The 19309-nt window shown below is 48.1% G+C and overlaps 1 protein-coding gene across 3 annotated transcripts; it reads left to right on the top strand.

Moving 5' to 3' along the window:
• Positions 1-100: 100 nt before the first annotated feature.
• Positions 101-18984, top strand: CLCN6 (chloride voltage-gated channel 6). 3 transcript variants are annotated; one of them, XM_071767238.1, is made up of 23 exons: positions 101-241; positions 999-1058; positions 2024-2089; positions 2625-2690; positions 3355-3421; positions 3814-3917; positions 4171-4297; positions 4834-4901; positions 5010-5068; positions 5168-5300; positions 6123-6236; positions 6417-6583; positions 7471-7597; positions 7959-8085; positions 8420-8573; positions 8710-8869; positions 8997-9103; positions 10359-10545; positions 11155-11312; positions 12099-12255; positions 12957-13064; positions 13664-13789; positions 15102-18984. In XM_071767238.1, exons 1-23 carry the CDS (start codon positions 137-139, stop codon positions 15180-15182), a joined length of 2628 nt encoding a protein of 875 aa, XP_071623339.1. In that variant the 5' UTR covers positions 101-136; the 3' UTR covers positions 15183-18984. The 3 variants fall into 3 exon arrangements, with proteins under 3 accessions (XP_071623339.1, XP_071623338.1, XP_071623340.1); XM_071767237.1 differs by having other exon boundaries at positions 3811-3917; XM_071767239.1 differs by lacking the exon at positions 101-241 and adding an exon at positions 773-820 and having other exon boundaries at positions 3811-3917.
• Positions 18985-19309: the final 325 nt, after the last annotated feature.

The following is a 19309-nucleotide window of genomic DNA, read 5'->3' as shown; positions in this document are numbered from 1 at the left end:
CCTCCCCACGCTCCCGTCCCCGACATGGCGCCTCCGCCTCAGCCCCCCCGCACCGCACCGCACCCCGGGGGCGGGGCCAGCCGGCGGGGTCACGCGCGGCGCGGCGGGTGGGGCCGGGGCGGGGCGGCGACGGAAGATGGCGCGGTGCGGGTCTGGGTCCGGTACCGCGTCCGGGCTGTGCTGCTGCTGCTGCTGCCCGCGCTGCTGCGGAGAACGGGAGAGCCGCACCCCTGAGGAGCTGGTACGGCCCCGGCCGCCTCCTTGCTGGCGGTGTCCCGGTACCGGGTTTCGGCCTGGCCCGGCCCCGCCGAGCGGCTGAGGGCGGGCGGGATGTGCGAGCGTTGGGCGTTGCTATGGCGCTGGGAACCGGGCATCCTCCCCGGTACCGCGCCTCGGGTGCTGCTGCCTCAGCCCGGTACCTCAGGGCCCGGTACCTCCTTCCCCGGGTGCCGCTGCCCCGGCCCGGTACCTCAGGGCCCGGTACCTCAGGGCCCGGTTCCCCAGGGCCCGCTCTCTCATCCCGGTGCCTCAGGCCTTTCCCGGGCGTTCTCGCCGCGTCGGTCCCGGTACCTGAAGCCGCCTTTGCCCGGGCCTCGTCCCGCGCTGTCCCGGGAATTCCCCCCGCCGGTTCCCGCAGCTCCTGCAGCCCGAGGAGGGGGTGGCTCTGGCCGGGGCTGTGTCCTGAGGTATCCTGAGGCTCCCTGGGAGCCGGAGCTGTGGGGCAGTTGGGATGTGTGGGGGTTTTCCGTGCTCTGCTGGGCTTGTGGGGAGCTCCTGGCTGGAATAGCGTGGGGTGTTCTTGCTGAGAGGTGAGCTGAAGGTAAGGTCTGGGGTAGCTACCCACAGTGGTTGTCTGGTAGTCCATACTCTGACTTTGTAAGCAGTAGGAGCATAGGCCTTCCCTGATTTTGGCTTTGCTGCTGGTGATGATGAGCATCTGTTGGTGTGCTCATTCATTCCCCTCATGATTTTCATTTTTTGTGTTTTTTTGTTCGCAGACAATCCTAGGAGAAACTCATGAAGAGGAGGATGAGATCCTTCCACGCAAAGACTACGAGGTGGGAAATTACCTGATAGCAGTTTGTGAAGTTAAACTGAAAAGCACTGCAGTTTCTAAGGGGTCAGGTACTCAAAATGCATCTCATTAGACTGTGTTGACACCAGCAGAAATACTGAGAGTTCCTGCACTTAGAACTGCTCCTCATCATTATACATTTCTGGGTTAGAGCCCTGTGAGGAGAGTTTGAATATCTCCTGCTTTAGTCAGACTTCTCTTGAGGAAATTTTCAGTCTGATGGGTTGTCCCACTTTTTTAATGTGAAACTTACAGGCTGTAGTGGTCTTCTTTCCTCATGACTCTAGAAAGCATCTGCAGCTGCTGTTGCCTCACTGCTGTCTCTGAGGTCATGCTGGCTCACAGCAGATCTTCTCATCTCTCAGATCCTGCTTCTTACAGGAAGAAGCTTTTTTTTGCTTCATGGTGGCACAGAACTATTTAGAGCAGTTGCTGTCTGCATGGGTGTCCCCAGCTCGGCTTGTTTGTGGCTTGGTGGTGCTGTGGGTATGGCTGGGCACCCACATATTGCTTTGAGGAGCCTGAGAACTGATGCTGTTCACCTAGAGAAGTTCCTGCTGTAGTGAGGTTAAATATAAAGATCTAGTGCTATCCTTTGCACTGTCAAATTAGATAATTAAATAATTAAATCATTAAAAGCCTAATTAAATAATTAAAGCCTAGATCTTAACCATGTGAGTTCTTTGATCTAAAGTTGTAGCAATCAGTTCTCTTCCTGTTTGGTTCCCTGTCTCTCAGCTTGGGCAGTGGGATTGCTCTGTCCTTTCACCTCCTGATTCTCAGGGTCTGGGGCTGCTAGCAATGAAGTTGTTTCCAGGAGTTTATTCTCCTACTCTGGGGCTCTTGTTGACTGCTGTAATCTTGAACACTGTCTTCTATCCATATTTTTTTTTTTGCACAGTCTGTTCCAGCTGATTCTCTTAACTTGACCTCTTGGCATTCTTTCAGAGCTTGGATTACGATCGCTGTATCAATGACCCATACTTGGAAGTTCTGGAGAGCATGGACAACAAGGTGGGACCTTGGTTGTTCTTTCTCATTTGTTTGAGAGCTAGAACTATGGAAATTGCCAAGAGAAGTTTTTCCAGAGAAATTGTGGATGCCCTGTCATTGGAAGGGTTCAAGATGAGGTTGGATGAGGGCTTTTTGAGCAACCTGGTCTAGTGAAAGGTGTCACTGCCCATGGCAGGGGGGCTGAATAAATTATCACTAAAGGTTCCTCCCACTCAAACCACTCTATACTTATAAATCCATTCTACTGCAGGAAGTTTTGTGGGGTTTTTTCTTCTTTATGAAAGAAATTCTCTTTTGGTATTTCTGTGAATAGAATGGAAATGTGTTTGGAGATCATAACTCTCAGCATCTGTTGTAAGCCTCAGGTTTAGAGTGAAAAAGTTGATCAGCACTTTCAGTTGGCTGTTGTCACCATCTTCTGTTGAATTATCACTCCAGCTCTAGCTGAGTTGTAGAACCCAGAGCAGCATTTTTCTGGTCCTTTCTGACTTGCCTTTTAAAAATTTTATTTAATTTTTTTTATCTTTCCACACAGAAAGCCCAGAGATACGAAGCAGTGAAGTGGGTGATGGTTTTTGCTATTGGAGTATGCACAGGACTGGTAAGATTCATGGAGTTTGGGGAAGGAGTAGAGTTCAGGAGACTAAGCAAGAATCATTTAGAAGTGAATGGCTGAGGAGGGAACAGTCTCCCTCATGAAGTGGAGAGCTTAGTAGCTGAATTTGTTTGGGGAATTGTAGCATGTTTGTTGCTACATTATTTTCCAGGAAGTTTTTTTTTTCTTTTTTTTTTTTTTTTCTTTCATATCTTGCTGTCCTTTCATTGCAAAGTATTCTGGCAAATCTCCTAATTCTGTATGTAGTAAAACTTGTCTAAAGTTAGCACTTAATGTGCAGCTGAACTGCATTTTACCTTTTGTATTATGAGCTGCTCATTATGTGCTTTCTGGAGTGTCTGAACATTAGCTCTGCTGACTGTAGGCTTCAGTTCAATCCTAGCTTTCTTCTGTACCCTGGGGTATGTCGTGGGTGTTAAAAATGCCACTGGATCAGTGCTCTGAAATGCATCTTTTCAGGAAAAATGCTGGGATGGGAAAAAGGCAGGCAGCAAATCTGATCTTCTGATGGTTCTTTACTCCAACAACACTTCTTTACTCTTTTTCATGTGCAAGTACTTCTGGTAGGACTTGGTAGAAGGTGGTGTTTGTTACTTGAATGTAGTAATTTTTGAGGGTAGATCTGTCTTTTTTTGCTTCTTTTCCATAGGTGGGCCTCTTTGTGGATTTCTTCGTACGGCTCCTCACCCAGCTCAAGTTCCAGGTGGTACAAAGCTGTATCTTTTACCTGATGTAGAGGTCCTGTTAGACTCAGTGACCTTTTCCTTTCTGCCCTCCTGTTTTGCTCAGAACAGCTGACTCTCAAGCTTTTGCCATCCATCCTCTTGTTGATAATTAATCATTTCCAACTTGCTCGTGTCATCCAGCCACTGAAACCAAGAAATAGCTCCCATATCATGCCCACAGGCAAGGGCCAATCACTGGAAGAAGGAACACTTTCCCTTCCTTGTCGTTCAGCCTGGCTTCCTGATGGGTTGTGTCGTTTTTCCTGGCTGGATTAGGAAGCCAAGGCATGGCTGTCAGTGACAGTGGGACCCCCAGGTTGTACCAAATTATTCTGTCTTGCTGGAGGGGATGTTGTTGTTTTCCTTGACTCCCCCTGCAGCAGTGGAAGAATGCACAGAGAAGGGCTGTCTTGCCTTGTCCTTGCTGGAGCTGCTGGGGTTCAACCTGACCTTTGTTTTTCTTGCCAGTCTCCTGGTCCTGATCCAAGTAAGCCTTAGGTTCCCTGCTTCTCCTTACTCAGCCTCTCCCTGCTGTCATTCTGGTCCTGGAGCTGACATTTCCCTCTTGTTGGAATCCCTTCCTGCCCCAGGAGAGCAGTCTGGCTTCACAGGGCTGATGGGTGTAGCTGAGCAGGGTCTCTCAGTCCCTAGCTGTGCTCTCTGATGAGATACCATTTGAAACACCATTTGAAACACCTTTGAGACAGATGCAGCACATCATCCGTGGTTCTTTTCCACAGCCTGTGGCAGCTGGATCAGGAATTCCTGAAATTAAGTGCTACCTCAACGGGGTGAAGGTGCCGGGAGTCGTGCGGCTGCGGACAGTGGTGTGCAAAGCTGCAGGGGTGCTCTTCAGTGTGGCAGGAGGTAAGGAGGGCTCTGGTGGCTTGATCTTCTTGGGATAAGGGTTCACTGAAAGAGGAAGAATGCTGTCCTTGCTCTTTAAGCCATGCCAATAAAATTATTTTGATGGGCTGAGGATGAACCCTGAGTTTTTATGTAGGGTAGGTAGAAGAATCAGGACTGTTGGGAGGATGGGTCCTTTCCTGGGTGGGACAGTCAGAAGTGGCTCCTGGTGGCTCAGTCCAAGAGGAACACACTCTGTAGAGCAGCCTGAAGGGAGGTTATGTTCTGGGCAGCAGGGCAGAGTGACTTGGAGAGTTCAGAGTCCTTGTAACAGCTGTGTTTCCACTCACGTGGAGTGCCCAGTCTGTGGAAGTCTTTACAGACCTGAGGGGGGCTGAGGGGACAGTGCTCAGCATCATCCTGAGGGGAGGAGGAGGTGCAGGCTTGGCACAGGGGACTGTATTGTGGGATGGGAGTGCTGAGCTGATCTATGCTGGCACTGTCAGCAAGGGAGGGAGTGAGAGGAGTGTGTTGCCTCATCTGTCCTGTTTTTCCAGGTCTTTTTGTCGGGAAGGAGGGTCCCATGATTCACAGTGGTGCTGTTGTGGGTGCAGGTTTGCCACAGGTCAGTGCTGGCCTGGGTCACTGACCTGGTCACACCACTGTTTTGTAAGAGTACTCTGAGGAGTAAGTTTCCATCTCCTGTGTCTCTAAATCCTTACTTTGCTTTTAGTTCCAGAGCATCTCTTTGAGGAAGATCCAGTTTAATTTTCCCTATTTCCGCAGTGACAGGTACGGTAGATCCATAAATGGGAATGGTCTCTTTGCAGGATTAAAGCACCTTCAGAACTCCATGTTGCTAAATTGAGGTAATTTGCCTCTTCATTTCAGGGATAAAAGGGATTTTGTATCTGCTGGAGCTGCTGCAGGGGTTGCAGCTGCCTTTGGAGCCCCAATTGGAGGCACCCTGTTCAGCCTGGAAGAAGGTTCCTCCTTCTGGAACCAAGGACTGACATGGAAAGTGGTGAGTAGTGACTCTGGGTCCTTCTGTGTGTCTCTTTCTTGAGCTGAACTTTAGGAGGACTTGACTGTGAGGGTGCTCAGATTATCCTGTCTCTTCCTGAGCTCTCCTGGCAGAAAAGAGGTGGTCTGCCCTATCAGTGCTCCAGAATCACTGCAGATCAGGAGCAGAGCTGAGTCTGGTACTGCCTGGAACTGCAGGACAACTCTGTAGCAGCAGAATTAGTGTACCTGGAAGAAAGGACAGGTACATTTCTGTCTGCTTTTCTTTGCCTTGGGGAGCTGTATTGCAGCTATGCCCTGTGCCTTCAGGTTGCTGATTTCTTTGCCTCGAGGGCCTACTTTAATGAATTTGATAGTGTTTTAAAACTGTATTTGATTTCATGATGTTTTTTGCATTTCTTTTGCCAAGTGGCCTGTTGGTCAGGTTCAGTTACTCCTCTTTCTCTGTGGGGGTGAAAAGGAGCCAGTGAGGTCAGTGAAGACCTCAATTCCACTTCTAAACAAGCTGTGTTAGTGCTTTGTAAATGCAATTGTAAATTAGCATCTTTGGCAAAAAAACCCAAACCCCAAACAACTGAGCTTTTGCTGCAAGAACTGCTGTGTGAAACTCCTAACTTCTTGTGCAGGAAACCAGACAGGTTCTAGTAGTTCATTCTAGCCCTGCTCTCTCCTGCAGGGAAAGGGTGCTAAACCTCAGGGGGAATATTTTTCTACAGCTCTGAGGTTCCCTTCCCCAGGCATTAGTCTCAAGGAAGAGCTAACTGTGTCATTCTTAATTTGGAGAGTGTTTAGTTCTTTTTTTCTTTTTTTTTAACTATTTCAGCTTTTCTGTTCCATGGCGGCCACCTTCACCCTGAATTTTTTCCGCTCTGGGATTCAGTTTGGAAGTTGGGGCTCTTTCCAGCTCCCTGGGCTGCTGAACTTTGGGGAATTTAAGGTAAGAGTTAGTGGATGGGCAGGTGATGTTTGGCTGCAGTACACTGATAGCCTGAGACAGAATTGTTTCACTTTGGTCACAACTGTTTAATGTTTTCTGCCGTGGAGACAGAAGCATTGGTAGGAAATTGCAGTAGCTACTCTAATGTTTTTTTTTTTTTTAATGCTTTTCTGCACATAGTGCTCTGAGTCTGATAAGAAATGCCACCTCTGGACAGCTGTGGACTTGGGCTTCTTCATTCTGATGGGGATTGTAGGAGGCCTTCTTGGAGCCACCTTCAACTGCCTGAACAAGAGGCTCGCGAAGTACCGCATGCGGAACGTGCATCCCAAGCCAAAGCTGGTCAGGTAGTTGTGCTCTCCACTTTGTGCAGGGATCTCTTATCTGTCTTCAGTGTCCCAAAGCAAAAGCTTCAATCTTGAGGGAAGAAATTCCAGACCTGTTCTTTTTAAAATCACAAAATGTAGCCTTCCTCAAACTTAAAAGTAAACTCTGGGAGCCGGATGTTACAATCTCTCTACATTTTTGTAACTACTCTGGTGGTACAGAGGGAGCTTCAACCCCCTGCAAGGGAGGGAGCTCCTTGTCAAAAAGCTATAGCTCCACCAACCACAGCTTTGTCTCCATGCAATATTTTTTAATGTTTTGTCCAAACAGATGTGGAAGGGATAGCTGATACCTTTTTTTACTATTATTTTTTTTTATTATTAATTATCTTGATGAATTAAATCCACAACTGAGGTAATATCTGTGCTATTTAGAGAGGAATTTGCCATGTAATTCTGGAAGGTAGTTGGTTGCTTTAGGCAATTCTTAAGTAAGAAGACCAGGTTTAAAAAAAAACAACCAAACTGTATTTCAGCATGAAGAAAAGAGATGAGAGAATATACATCAACCTGTCCAGTTCTGTCTGGACTTTTACCCTGTTAGGATCTAGAGAACATTTTTTCCCTGTGAGCAGCCTCATCACTACACGCTTCCCTCTGGGTTTTTATACGTGACTGCTGTGTGTTCTTTGGGCAGAAACAGCTCCTTTTTGGTGCAAGTCCTTGGAAGGGGGAGATGATGCAATCCCAAGCAGCCAACTCATAATTCAGCTTGACTTGCCAAGTCTCCTGCTCTGATGTTAACCTGCAGTGACTGCTTGTTCTTCTCACTGAGGTTGTGTGCAGAGCTGGAACTGGGTTACAGGACTGTGTGGCTTCAGTGTGTGGCTTCTCTTGTGTATTTGCAGGGTCCTGGAGAGCCTGCTGGTGTCCCTGACTACCACAGTGGTGGTCTTTGTAGCCTCCATGGTTTTGGGGGAATGCCGGCAGATGTCTTCTACCAGTCATAGTGGCAATGACACTCTGAGCCTGCAGGTGAGGGTTCTTCTGGGTTCTTATATTCCTGCATCAAAATGTTCACTCTCCAGAGGAGCACAGGTAAGGAGGGAGCTTTTGGTAGCGAGCAGCCCCTGTCAGGACTCCAGTGAAAACCTGCTGGGAGTTGCAGGAGCTCAGGGTGATGGTGAAAGCTGCCTTCTTGTGCTTTCATCCTTTGGCAAAGCAGCTCAGGTTGTGAAGTAGGGAGCCCACTGTTGTTGCAGGCCCCATGTACTGCTGATGTTTGGTGTGTGCTTCCCAAAGCTTGGGCTGACAGCCCTAACCAGAGGGTTACTCCCAGCTGCACAAAGGCTGATGTAGGAGAGAAAGTGACTGTGTCTTTTCTGTCTTGCATTAGGGTATGTCAGAGGATGTGAATTCAAGCATCAAGACATTTTTCTGCCCAAATGAAACCTACAATGACATGGCCACACTCTTCTTCAACCCTCAGGAGTCAGCTATTTTGCAGCTTTTCCACCAGGATGGTGAGTAGCCAGGAGCCAGTGCTCCACCCTGTGCCTGGGCTTCAGAGCTTCATCTGGCTTGAACCAGCCTTGCCATAAGAACCACAAGGCTAAGAGCATGTTCAGGCCTTTGTGGCTGTGGGGGACTGCTAGTACAACAGGTGAAAGCCTCCTCCATGGGAAGCAAGGGCTGCTTTTCCTCTCTTTTTCACTTATTCATTGACTTCATGTGTGTTTGAACTGGGAGAGAAAGCAGTTGTGAGCTGAGCCTTCTGTGAGCTTGAGAGGCTGCGAGAATACTGTCTTTGTCCTGCACTCCTCTGCCCCTTTAGTCACGATTCTTCTTGTGTTGCAGGTACTTTCAGCCCAGTCACACTGTCCTTGTTCTTCCTTCTCTATTTCTTACTCTCCTGCTGGACATACGGGATCTCTGTGCCCAGTGGTCTCTTTGTGCCATCCCTGCTCTGTGGGGCTGCCTTCGGACGCCTGGTCGCCAACCTCCTCAAAAGGTGCCTTGAGTGTGTCTGTGTGTGTGTGTGAGTGTGTGAGTGGGAGAGATGTGCTGAAGACACCTTGAGCTCTCTGCCAGGTTAGTTTAAAATCTGGGCTCTGTGGTTTTTTTGGTGGGTTTTTTTTTTTCCCCAGCTACATTGGCCTGGATCACATCTACTCTGGAACCTTTGCACTGGTTGGGGCAGCAGCATTCCTGGGAGGAGTGGTCCGCATGACCATCAGCCTGACTGTCATCCTGATTGAATCCACCAACGAGATCACCTATGGGCTCCCAATAATGATTACCCTCATGGTAAGGGCAGGATTTTAGCTCTGCCTTCTGGCCAGCTTGAACACATGCTGGCACAGAATCTCTGGGTTAAGCCAAGGAGTCTTGTAGTTGGAGCAACAACTCAATAAATACTCTGTTTGTTCTTCAGGTAGCCAAATGGACAGGAGACTTTTTCAACAAAGGCATCTATGACATCCATGTCAACTTACGAGGAGTGCCTCTTCTGGAGTGGGAAACAGAGGTGGAAATGGATAAGTAAGGATGCTTCTCTTGGCAGGGCTGTGGGTTAGTTTCTGGTAGGGTTCTTGCTCACAAAGGAATGAGCTAATGCAGCAGGATGATTCTTCATCTCCAATGAACCTGGCTGCTCCCAGAGGAGCAGTTGTGAGGAGACCAGCTGTGGGCTGAACTGGGAGTTGTGCATCAAGCCTCCATCAGGGAAGAGGTACTGGAGCCCTTTCTGAGGAGGGGTGAACAGGTGGAGATCTGAGGGGCAGATTTGTGAGGTTCAGCAAGAGCTCCATGAAAAGGTTCCACTGGATTTTGCTTCTTGCATCTTCTTCCCACTTGTCATCTTTTCCCAGCAGTGTTTTAAACACTTTCTATGTTACAAGTTGGAACCTTTTTCTTTGCCTGTCGTGCATCACTGTTAAGTTAAAAAAAAAAAAAAATAAGTACCAAAAATCCATTGTGCTGGCATTGCTAGTAACACAGTAAGGATGAGCACACAGGTATGAGGAGCTACCAGGAATAAACTGTAGCAGACTCCTTCAGGATCTTGGTTTAGGACTGATTTAGGACTTTGCCCAGGTGGCCAAGAAGGCCAATGGCATCCTGGGCTGGCTCAGGAACAGCGTGGCCAGCAGGTCCAGGGAAGGGATTCTGCCCCTGTGCTCAGCCCTGGGGAGGCCACAGCTTGAGTCCTGTGTCCAGTTCTGGGCCCCTCAGCTCAGGAAGGAGATTGAGGTGCTGGAGCAGGTCCAGAGAAGAGCAAGGAGGCTGGGAAGGGATCCAGCAGAATTCCTGTGAGGAAGGGCTGAGGGAGCTGGGGGTGTTGAGGCTGGAGAAGAGGAGGCTCAGGGGAGACCTCATCACTCTCTCCAACTCCCTGAAAGGAGGTTGGAGCCAGGGGGGGGTTGGGCTCTTTTCCCAGGCAACTCTCAGCAAGACAAGAGGGCACAAGAGGTCTCAAGTTGTGCCAGGGGAGGTTTAGGTTGGACATGAGAAAGAATTTCTTTCTGGAGAGGGTGATCAGGCATTGGAATGGGCTGCCCAGGGAAGGGGTGGATTCTCCATCCCTGGAGATATTTCAAAAGAGCCTGGATGTGGCACTCAGTGCCATGGGCTGGGAACCACGGGGGGAGTGGAGCAAGGGTTGGACTTGATGAGCTCTGAGGTCCCTTCCAACCCAGCCCATTCTATGATTCTGTGATTTGTTTCCTCACTTGTCCCTCAGCAGCCTTCTGTTGCTGATGTAATACATCTAACAGCCTGATTTCTGTTTCCTCAGGCTGAGAGCCAGTGACATCATGGAGCCCAACTTGACATATGTGTACCCACACACCAGGATCCAGTCCCTTGTCAGCATCCTGCGCACCACTGTCCATCATGCCTTCCCTGTAGTCACTGAGAACAGGGGCAACGAGAGGGAGTTCATGAAGGGCAATCAGCTGATAAGTAACAACATCAAATTCAAGGTAGGAAGCTGCTTGTTTGAGAAGCTGAAGGGTAAAGAGCTTTGCTTTGCAGGTGGAAGGCCCTTTCTTCTCATATCCAGGCTATTCAGGGCAGGCATAAGCATCTACTGTGCAGTGCAGGATCTTCAAGGACTTAATTTCAGACCATTTTCCAGGTCATGGTAAAGGCAGAAGAGGGGCTGCATTCCTGGAGACAAAAGTTAAGAGGATTAAGTAATTGGTTAAGGATAGATGTGTAAAAAGTTTGGATTTGGAACTGAAGTACAGAACCCACCAGTGAGATCAGTAGTAAGTGCCTAGATGCAGCTCATCTTTGTAGGATAGGTGGTGGGGCAGATGCTTTTGTCTCTTGGGAAACTTTAAGAATGAATGATGAACTTGTGCTGTAGGGAAAAAGGATGCCTTGGGATGCCTTGGGATGCCTTGGGATGCCTTGGGATGCCTAAGGATGACTTCCTGAGCTCAGCTTCTCTGTCCAAGGAGAGTGCAGTCCTGTTGGCTGTTCTTACAAGGACTGCAGCAGCCCTGACTGTGTGTTATATGAACAGATAGTTCTTAGTCACTCCTGGGTGATTTCTGAGCTTCTGATTTAAAACCTGTCACACCCAGAAATCCAGCATCCTCACCCGAGCTGGGGAGCAGCGCAGGCGCAGTCAGTCCATGAAGTCCTACCCTTCCAGTGAGCTGAGAAACATGTGTGATGAGCACATAGCCACAGAGGAGCCACCAGAAAAAGAGGATCTGCTGCAGCAGATGCTAGAGAGAAGGTGAGATCCTGGGAGGCACAAACCTATGGGAACAGAGTGTTGAGGGGTATTGTGGTGCTTGATCCAGTCCCTGCCATTCCATATGTCAGAAGAAACGTGGTGTCTGTGTTGTCAGAGCAGGGATTTGTCAGGTCTCAGCATCTGTGACCAAGTCCTAGGCTTATGGCTTGATGGGGCCCAACCTGTTAAATTTCTTTCAAACACTCAGAAACATTTCCTGGGGAGGATGGGATACCTGGGGAAACAGCTTGGCTGTAGAAATCAATGGTCTGCAAAAAGCTGAGGGCTCTGCAAAGCTCACTTCTCTTGGAGAAGAGCTCATGAGTTGGTGCCATAACACTGGTACCACCTCTCTGGTGCTGGGGCTGAGTCACCAGGCTCACATTGCAGCTGCTTCCAAGCAGAAGCCCTGTCTAATGAATCAGTTTTTAGCCTAGTGACTGTGACTCTTAGGAGTGGAGTCCTGCCCCTTAGACTTCGACAGATGCTTCAGCTTTTATTAGAATCTGAATAACTTGGCACTGAAAATTGCTGAATTATTGCAAGACATTTGAAATTGAGGGTTAGGTGACATGTCTCCATTCTGCTGCTATTGTCCATGGTAATGGGTCTTGAGCCTTTCTCTGATACTTTGTTTGGTGCAGAGCAAAAATCCCTCTTTGCAGAGCAAAAATGGCCCTAAAACATTGAGGAGAAGGTTGGAAAGAGCTGCTGTTGTTTTGGAGGCAAGGGGGGTGTGTCTGTCCTTAAGTTCATGCAATTTACACCATGTTCAATCTGTCACAGATACACTCCCTACCCCAACCTCTACCCTGACCAGTCTCCCAGTGAAGAGTGGACCATGGAGGAACGTTTCAGACCTTTGACTTTCCACGGCTTGATCTTGCGCTCCCAGCTCGTCACCCTCCTGGTCAGGGGGGTTTGTTACTCTGAGACCCAGTCGGTGAGTCTTCCCAATCAGGAATTGTTGCAGACACCCCTGCCTTCTTGTCTGAGAAGGTCTAGAACAGTACTTCTGGTCTGTCAAAAAGAATTTACTCCTTTTATGCTTTAAGGAGTAAATCTGCGTTTTAAACGCTGCAGATGGGTGATGGGAATTCTCCTTGCAGCTCTAGAATAAAGGGACTTTAATTTTTCCTTAAATACCCCCAGGAAAAAAAATCACAGCTACTGCTTAAAAACAAATTAGCAGCCCCATTTGTTTGATAAAGCTGCAATCCTGTTGGAACTGGAGACTGGAGGGCAGATATGAAACCCTACTGGTTGCTCTATTTGTATACACTGTGTGTTCTTAGTGCTGCTTGCCAAGGTGTTACCAGGAGGGTGTCAGCTGCATCACTGGGATCTGTGGGAGCATTTGCATTTGAGGTTCATCTGTAAGGCTGATTTGTTGCTGCCCTCCAGTGCTGAGCACAGATCTGCCAGGGCTTGCAGAGCAGACCTGTTGCTCCCTCAGCTGTAGGGCTGTGTAGGTCCTGTGCTTGCACCGCTGTGTTCTGAGATGAGCTGCTGGGTGTTCCCCTGCAGGAGTGGGCATCAGGGGGGCTGCTGGGCTCTGGTGTTTGCTGCACTGCATGCACATGCAGCCCATGTTCTCTCTGGACTGGTGGCACATCAGCTGAGTGGGGTTTGGTTTGGTTGCAGAGTGCCAGTCAGCCCCGTCTGTCCCACGCAGAGATGTCTGAGGATTACCCACGTTACCCTGACATCCATGACCTGGACCTGACATTGCTGAACCCTCGCATGATAGTGGTAAGAGATACACTGTTACCTGACTGATCTTTGGGACTGTCCCAAGCCTTTAACACATGCTAGTCAGCTTTTTTTAAGTCCACCCTGGCATGAAGTGACCAACGTTCTGTCCTTCCCATGCCTTCAGTCAGCCTTGGCTGTGTCTGGAAGGCAATCCTGGTACTTGCTGTGTGGTAACATCCAACACAGGGACTGTACTTTCAGCATAAGATGTTGCCTGGACTCCTGCCCAGGTGAGACTGCACAGCAAGCTGCTGCTATCTGTTTGGAACTCTGTGTGCTGGCAGCTCAGTCAGTGGCAGGACTGTCATTGTCTTTGTGACAGGGCTGTGTAGGCCAAAGGGCTTTTTAAATATACATTTTTATTTTTATGGCCATCCTGCTCGGAGGCTTTCTGCAGTATTGGGCTCTTGAGATCATGGGTTACAGTGTGCAAACTGACAAATCCACATTCCTGAAATAATTTTGTATTTCTGGAGAAATAGAAGATGCCCATGGTCCCATACCCAGAGATCAGAGCACTGGAGGAACTGCTTGGTAGTGATTCCCAGAGGTCATGGAAATGCCTCTTAAATAATATAATTATTTTTCTTTCTCAGGATGTCACCCCATACATGAACCCATCACCCTTTGCTGTGTCTCCAAACACTCATGTGTCACAAGTCTTCAACTTGTTCAGGACAATGGGACTCAGACATTTACCAGTTGTCAATGCAGTTGGGGAGGTGAGTCCTGGTATCCATTTTGCCTTGGCTCAGCAAGGAACCCACTACTTTTTTGCAATGCTTTCCACTTCTGGGAGAATTTAGATCTTTTATGATCAAACAGAAATGCTTTAAAGAAATCAGGATGTGATCTTCTTAAGGATGTCATCTTCTTCTTAAGCACTGCTGATTATTGTGACTTCTTTTGTGTTCAAGCCTGCTTCCTGCTTTCCCTGCAGAGGGCAGGACTTGCCCTCTGTCTCCTGTCTCAGGCTGGAAGCATGAGGAAGCTCCTGTGGTCTTGCACCTCAGAGGCCTTGAGCTCATCAGAGGCCACTCATTTAAGTTCCTCTTTGACAGCTTTATTCAAGGTCAAGAGCAGAATTTCCTGTGTGTCAGGGTGGGAGGTTTTTCTTTTAGAAGGGAACTTGCATTCTGTTCCTTCTCAAAGGAGCAGCAAAAGCAAAAGAAAGAAGTTTTTGTGTTTGTCTGTCATCTACAATGCTCAGGAATAGTCAGTAGGTGTCAGTAACCTCCTATAAGCTGATGAGAAACTCCCTTAAGCCTGAGCTGGCCTTTCCCTAGGAGACAGGAGTGCTTTTTCTGCCTCTCTGGGTTCCTGATAGCTACTCTGCAGAGCCTCTTGGTTGAGAGTGATTTGTGAGAATTAATGCTTTGTGCCAGGTTGGTTTGTGCCATGCTTGGTACAAGCTGCTCTTGCAGTGTTATGGAGCAGCCCTGTTCTGAACCCTTTCCATGAGTAAATCCAGAGGTGTTTCCTCAGCTGAAACCTGTGGTCTGGCAGCCAGGGGCAGGCACCACTCTGCTGGTCATGACCATTTCTCAGGTTTGGTCTTTAGAGCTTCCTGGAGTGTATCTGGCAGGAACTATCTGCAGTCAGGTCAAGGTGGCCTACCAGAAATGTCTCTAATGAAGCCATAAAAAGGCAGCTTTGTTATTTCCCATTAAAGTTTTCACTTTCCAAGGGGTTTTGTTACATCTGTGTGCTGTCTGGGATCTCCCTGCCTAGGCAGGGGTGGCTGCTGCTGGCTTCAGACATGGCAGCAGCAGTTTAGCTGTCTGCTTGGGTGTAGTTAAAGCAGTGTCTTGTCTGTAGATAAGTGCTGGGAGAGGGAGGGGCTTTGCTTTGGAATTATTTAAACTTAAACCCATTCTCATTCCTCGTTGGTCAAGAACTGCTTGCAGGTTCCCTCTTTTTTTGGGGAGGGCTGGAAAGAACAACAGCTCTGCCATGCATCTTGGTAGCACATCTGTGATACTGACTGCTATATTTATTTTTTTTTTTTTCTTCCTCTTTTTCTCCCTCTTTAAGATTGTTGGGATAATCACTCGGCACAACCTGACCCACGAGTTTCTGCAGGCAAGACTGAGACAACACTATCAGACCATCTGATGCCCCTGCTTGGTGTGGCTCCCTCCCTCTTCCAAGCCTGCCCACGAGCTCACATTCTGCTTGGACCCCACAAGGCCCAAGATTTGCCATTTGGCTTCTCACATGCATATCAAGCCTGGGGAGCTGGGAAACATCTTGCTAGCCAGAGAATTAGAGGAGCTGCCTGAGCCCAGAGTTGTTGATTGGCCTCAGGCACTTGGTTTGACCACTCTGGATCCAGGTTTTTTCTTTTCCTGTGCCCTGGTTATCTCCTTTCAGTTGTTGCCCTGACACTGTATGTTCTGCTGTTTTGGTTTGGATTGGGTTATTTTGGGTTTTTTTTTTTCCTAATGGTTGGAAAAAAGAACCATCTAGCTCCACTGTGTCCTGTGCAGAGAACTGCAACATCTTTTCCTTGTCCTGTATGTTATCTCCCTTTCCCTCTCTTGTTCCTGCAACTGTTGCCTTATTTGTGCCAGAAGGGAGTAGCTGAGAGGAGATCCTGAGACCTGCAGTTACCAAATAGCTGCTCTGGAGGATGGCTTCTCTCAAAAGCAACATTCAAAAACCTGACTCTGGAAATGCACCTCCCTTTGTGGGTGCCCCTGGTTGCCCATGTTTTTCCTAATTTCTCTCCTTCCATGGGGAAGCATCCCTGCTCTGATGTTTTTGACTTCTGAGAGCAGTTCAGCACATCAGGAGTTCAAAGCAGTTCAATTCCAGTTGCTGTTTGGGATTATAAACACTCAATACCTTTGCAGAGCATCTCTGAGAAGGGAGATCTCTTTTCCCTCTTAGCTGTTGCTATCATCTCCCTCCAAGAGACTCTTCTAAGGCACTTTGTGACACTCCACTTTGTCACTACCCTGACACTCCTGCATTTCTTGGCATTTGCAGGCACTTGGTCCAACAGAAAGAGCCTGGGACACCTTTCCAGCTGGGATAAGAGACCAGGGAACACCACATCCTCAGAGCACAGAGAGGTGCTGCTTTCTGGAGGCAAACAGAACTGGTGCCCCATCTCTGGGCTTGCTTGGACTATCTCTGTGTCATGAGAGGAGCTGCTGTAACTTCAGGAGAAGTGCTTGGTGCTGGTGCCTAGCAGGCAGGATCTGCTGCAGGGTGACAAGTGGGGCTGTCTGTGCTCTAGAAATGCTTGGCATAATGTTAGCAACACTTGAGTATCTATAAAGGTAAAAGCAGCACTTAGAAGCCAGCTGCAGCCAGTTCAGTGCTTTAGCAAGTACCATCCTGGCCAGCACCTGTGTTGTTCCAGCAGGCACTGCCCTCCTGAGGTTTGGGTGCAGATAACCCTCAGTGGGAAGCCAGCACTGTGCCCCCAGGGCCTGCTGAGCTGATTGGCTTGATAAAGCACAGAGCATTCCCTCAGCCAAGAGACTGGGCCAAGCAGCATGGGGAATGTATCCCAGAAAGTCTTCTGCAGAGGCTCTGAGCACTCTGATTAACCTGTTGTCTGCCAGCAGGAGCTGTGGCAGGAGGAAGCCAAATACTTCTGTGTGTTCTGAATTCAGGAACTTAACCTGTGCTGAACATTTTCCTGACTAGGGCTGAAGAGGCTCTGCCCTTTCCTTACATGTGTTAAAACACTACACTTGTTAAAGCAGCCTCTCTGGATGACTTTGTGGATGTTGATAATTCCAGGGCACTCCCCTGCAAACTGCTGGCTGTTAGGGTTAGGAGGAAGCTTTGTGCCCAGGCCACCACCTGGGGTCTTGTTGTAGGGCTCTAATTGGAACTGTTAAATGTTCATGGGGTCTTTGCTGGCTGGTAGCTGCTGGACAGATGTGTGCTTGGAATAGAGACAGCTGAGTCAGGGGAGGCTTGAAGTTTGTCCAGCAGATGAGTGAAAACTTGGTCTTACCTGGGATTCCTGAGGCCAGGTTTTAGGGTAGAATTTGTCCTTGTCATACAGCACGTAGCATGGCTCAGCAGGAAGGTTTGGATTTAGCAGAACTGTTAGTAAGCACTTAGGTTTTCTTTTTTATTCCTCTCCACTGACATCTGTAGGTGTTTTTTCACTCAGTGTTCTTCCCAACCTGCTGCCTTATTGAAGAGGAAGGGCAGATTGTTGTTTTCAAAAATGGATTTATAACATTTCTAACAAAGGAAAGAGTGGACAGTGATACCTGGAGCAGCAGTTGTTGCAGAGGAAGTTGTGTGTGTCCCAGGGCCCTTTGTTAGCTGCAGACACACTCTCCAGGGCTCCTGTCTAAAGAGCAGGAAATATCGTGGTTCTTTTCTCTGTCTTATCACAGAACTTGCAGCAACAGCTCTGGCCTCCTCCACTAAAATAGTTTTGCTGTCTTCTGAATATTCTAGCTCTATTTCAAGTAAGTCATGAAAGCTCTTAAACTTCCAAGAGTAAAGCCAAGGTGTTTTCCTACAGCAGGGACCCATCTTATGCCTCCAGCTCTGTAGCTGGGGCAGGTGTGGCATGTTCCTCAGAGCAGAGGAGTTGGCATTGGCCACAGCTCTTGCTGCTTCCCTGTAAATAGAGTGAAGATGTTTGCTCTCTTTGGAGCAAATCACCTCTGCAGGTGATTTCTAAAATGTTTGTGTGTCCCCTGAGTTGTGTTCTTGCACTGAGCTATTTCAAGAAACATCCAGCCCCCTTTTGCACTCCCTGAAGCTGGACTGTAGGTCTGAAATACACTTCTGTTAACTTCTTTTAAAGGATTTGTGCTCATGGGCAGTTCCAAGTCACAGGAATGCTGTTTTGATGGCATTTCAGGTTAGTCCAACGTGGGATTAGGAATCCTGTAGTGTCAGAGCACCTGTCAGGAATGCCCTGTGTCTCTTCATGACATATTTTTCCCCGTAGTGGTTTTGAGTGACTGTGTGTGGAAGGATCCTTCTCTGTCCTTAGTTTGCATTGGTCTGGTCATGTCCTGTTTTATTTCTGTACACAGGCAGCAGCAGTACATTTTGCTGCAGGATGTCTTCTCATTGCTACTGAGACCTGAAATGAGGCAATCCAGAGGAGATGAGGCTGAAAAGTCTTGCCAAGGTTTGTCTGAGCAGCAGCTGTGCTCCCCAGGAGAAGGCCACTTGCCTTCAGCCTCCTGTCAGCACTCTCTGCTCTGCCTGTCTTCAGCTTTTCAGCTGGAAAACACAGCCCTTCACCCCTCCTGCAGGGAAGTTTTAAGTGAGGATGCTGGGTGATCCTGGGAGCTGCTTTAGTGGGAAGTCTGCAGGAAGGGAATTACAAGTTCATCTGACATCTGGAGATGCAGGAATTCCCTCCTTGTTGCAGAGGGGTTTGTGTTGATTCATCCTTGTTCTCACACATCATTCCTCTCCCACAGCACACTGCCTGCTTCTGCTCTGCCTCTGGTAGCTTAGTGATTTCCCAAGAAACTTCTAACATAGGTGCCTGTAACCTTTGACTCAGAGCAACACTAAAGGTATAAAAAGAACTGGAACTTTTTATACTAAAGGTATAAAAAGAACTAATCCAAGAACTGGATTAGTAGTGATGGCAAAAGTTAGGGGGTAGTTTGGGGCTGTCTCCCCTGCCTCATGGTTTCCTGTGCAGTGTTAATTATGCAGTTTTGAGTTGTTAACTTACTGTGAGCCATTCCTATGGTAGCAACTTACCTTTCCATTTGTTTTGGGTTTTTTTGCACTGTTTTTTTTTTTTTTTTTTTTTGGTTATGAAACGATGTAAGCTAATTCCACAGTGTATATAAATTGTATTTTTTTTAAATTTGTATGAATATATTTTTATTTGAACTCTGGCACTTGGGAAGTATCCATGTAACCATAACATGTCTGATAGTAAAATGTTTGTGTGTCTCCTTCAGCACCTTCAAGGCCTTTTGGTGTTTCTAGTGTTGTCTCATTTTTACCATTTATTGTAATAAAACTGGTAGAACGTGGCAATATCCAGGAACATGATTTGAGGCAGATGAGCTGTTTATGAACCAATTATGAGCTGTTTGGGTCAAACAGTGCTCTGAGGCTGGGACTGGTGTAACCTAGTCCTGTGTTACCTCTCAGCAGGAGTCTGAAGGGAGGAAGGTGTCAAACTCAGATAAAGAACTGAACTGTGGGCATCATGCTGGAGGCAAGTGCTGCTTTTCTTACCAGAGAACCCTTGCTCTCCATCTTCCTCCTGCTAAGCCAAG

Source organism: Heliangelus exortis, chromosome 23, assembly GCF_036169615.1.
Source record: "Heliangelus exortis chromosome 23, bHelExo1.hap1, whole genome shotgun sequence".
Taxonomy (NCBI): domain Eukaryota; kingdom Metazoa; phylum Chordata; class Aves; order Apodiformes; family Trochilidae; genus Heliangelus; species Heliangelus exortis.
The sequence above is the reverse complement of the archived record's forward strand: the minus strand, read 5'-3'. Positions and strand labels throughout refer to the sequence as shown.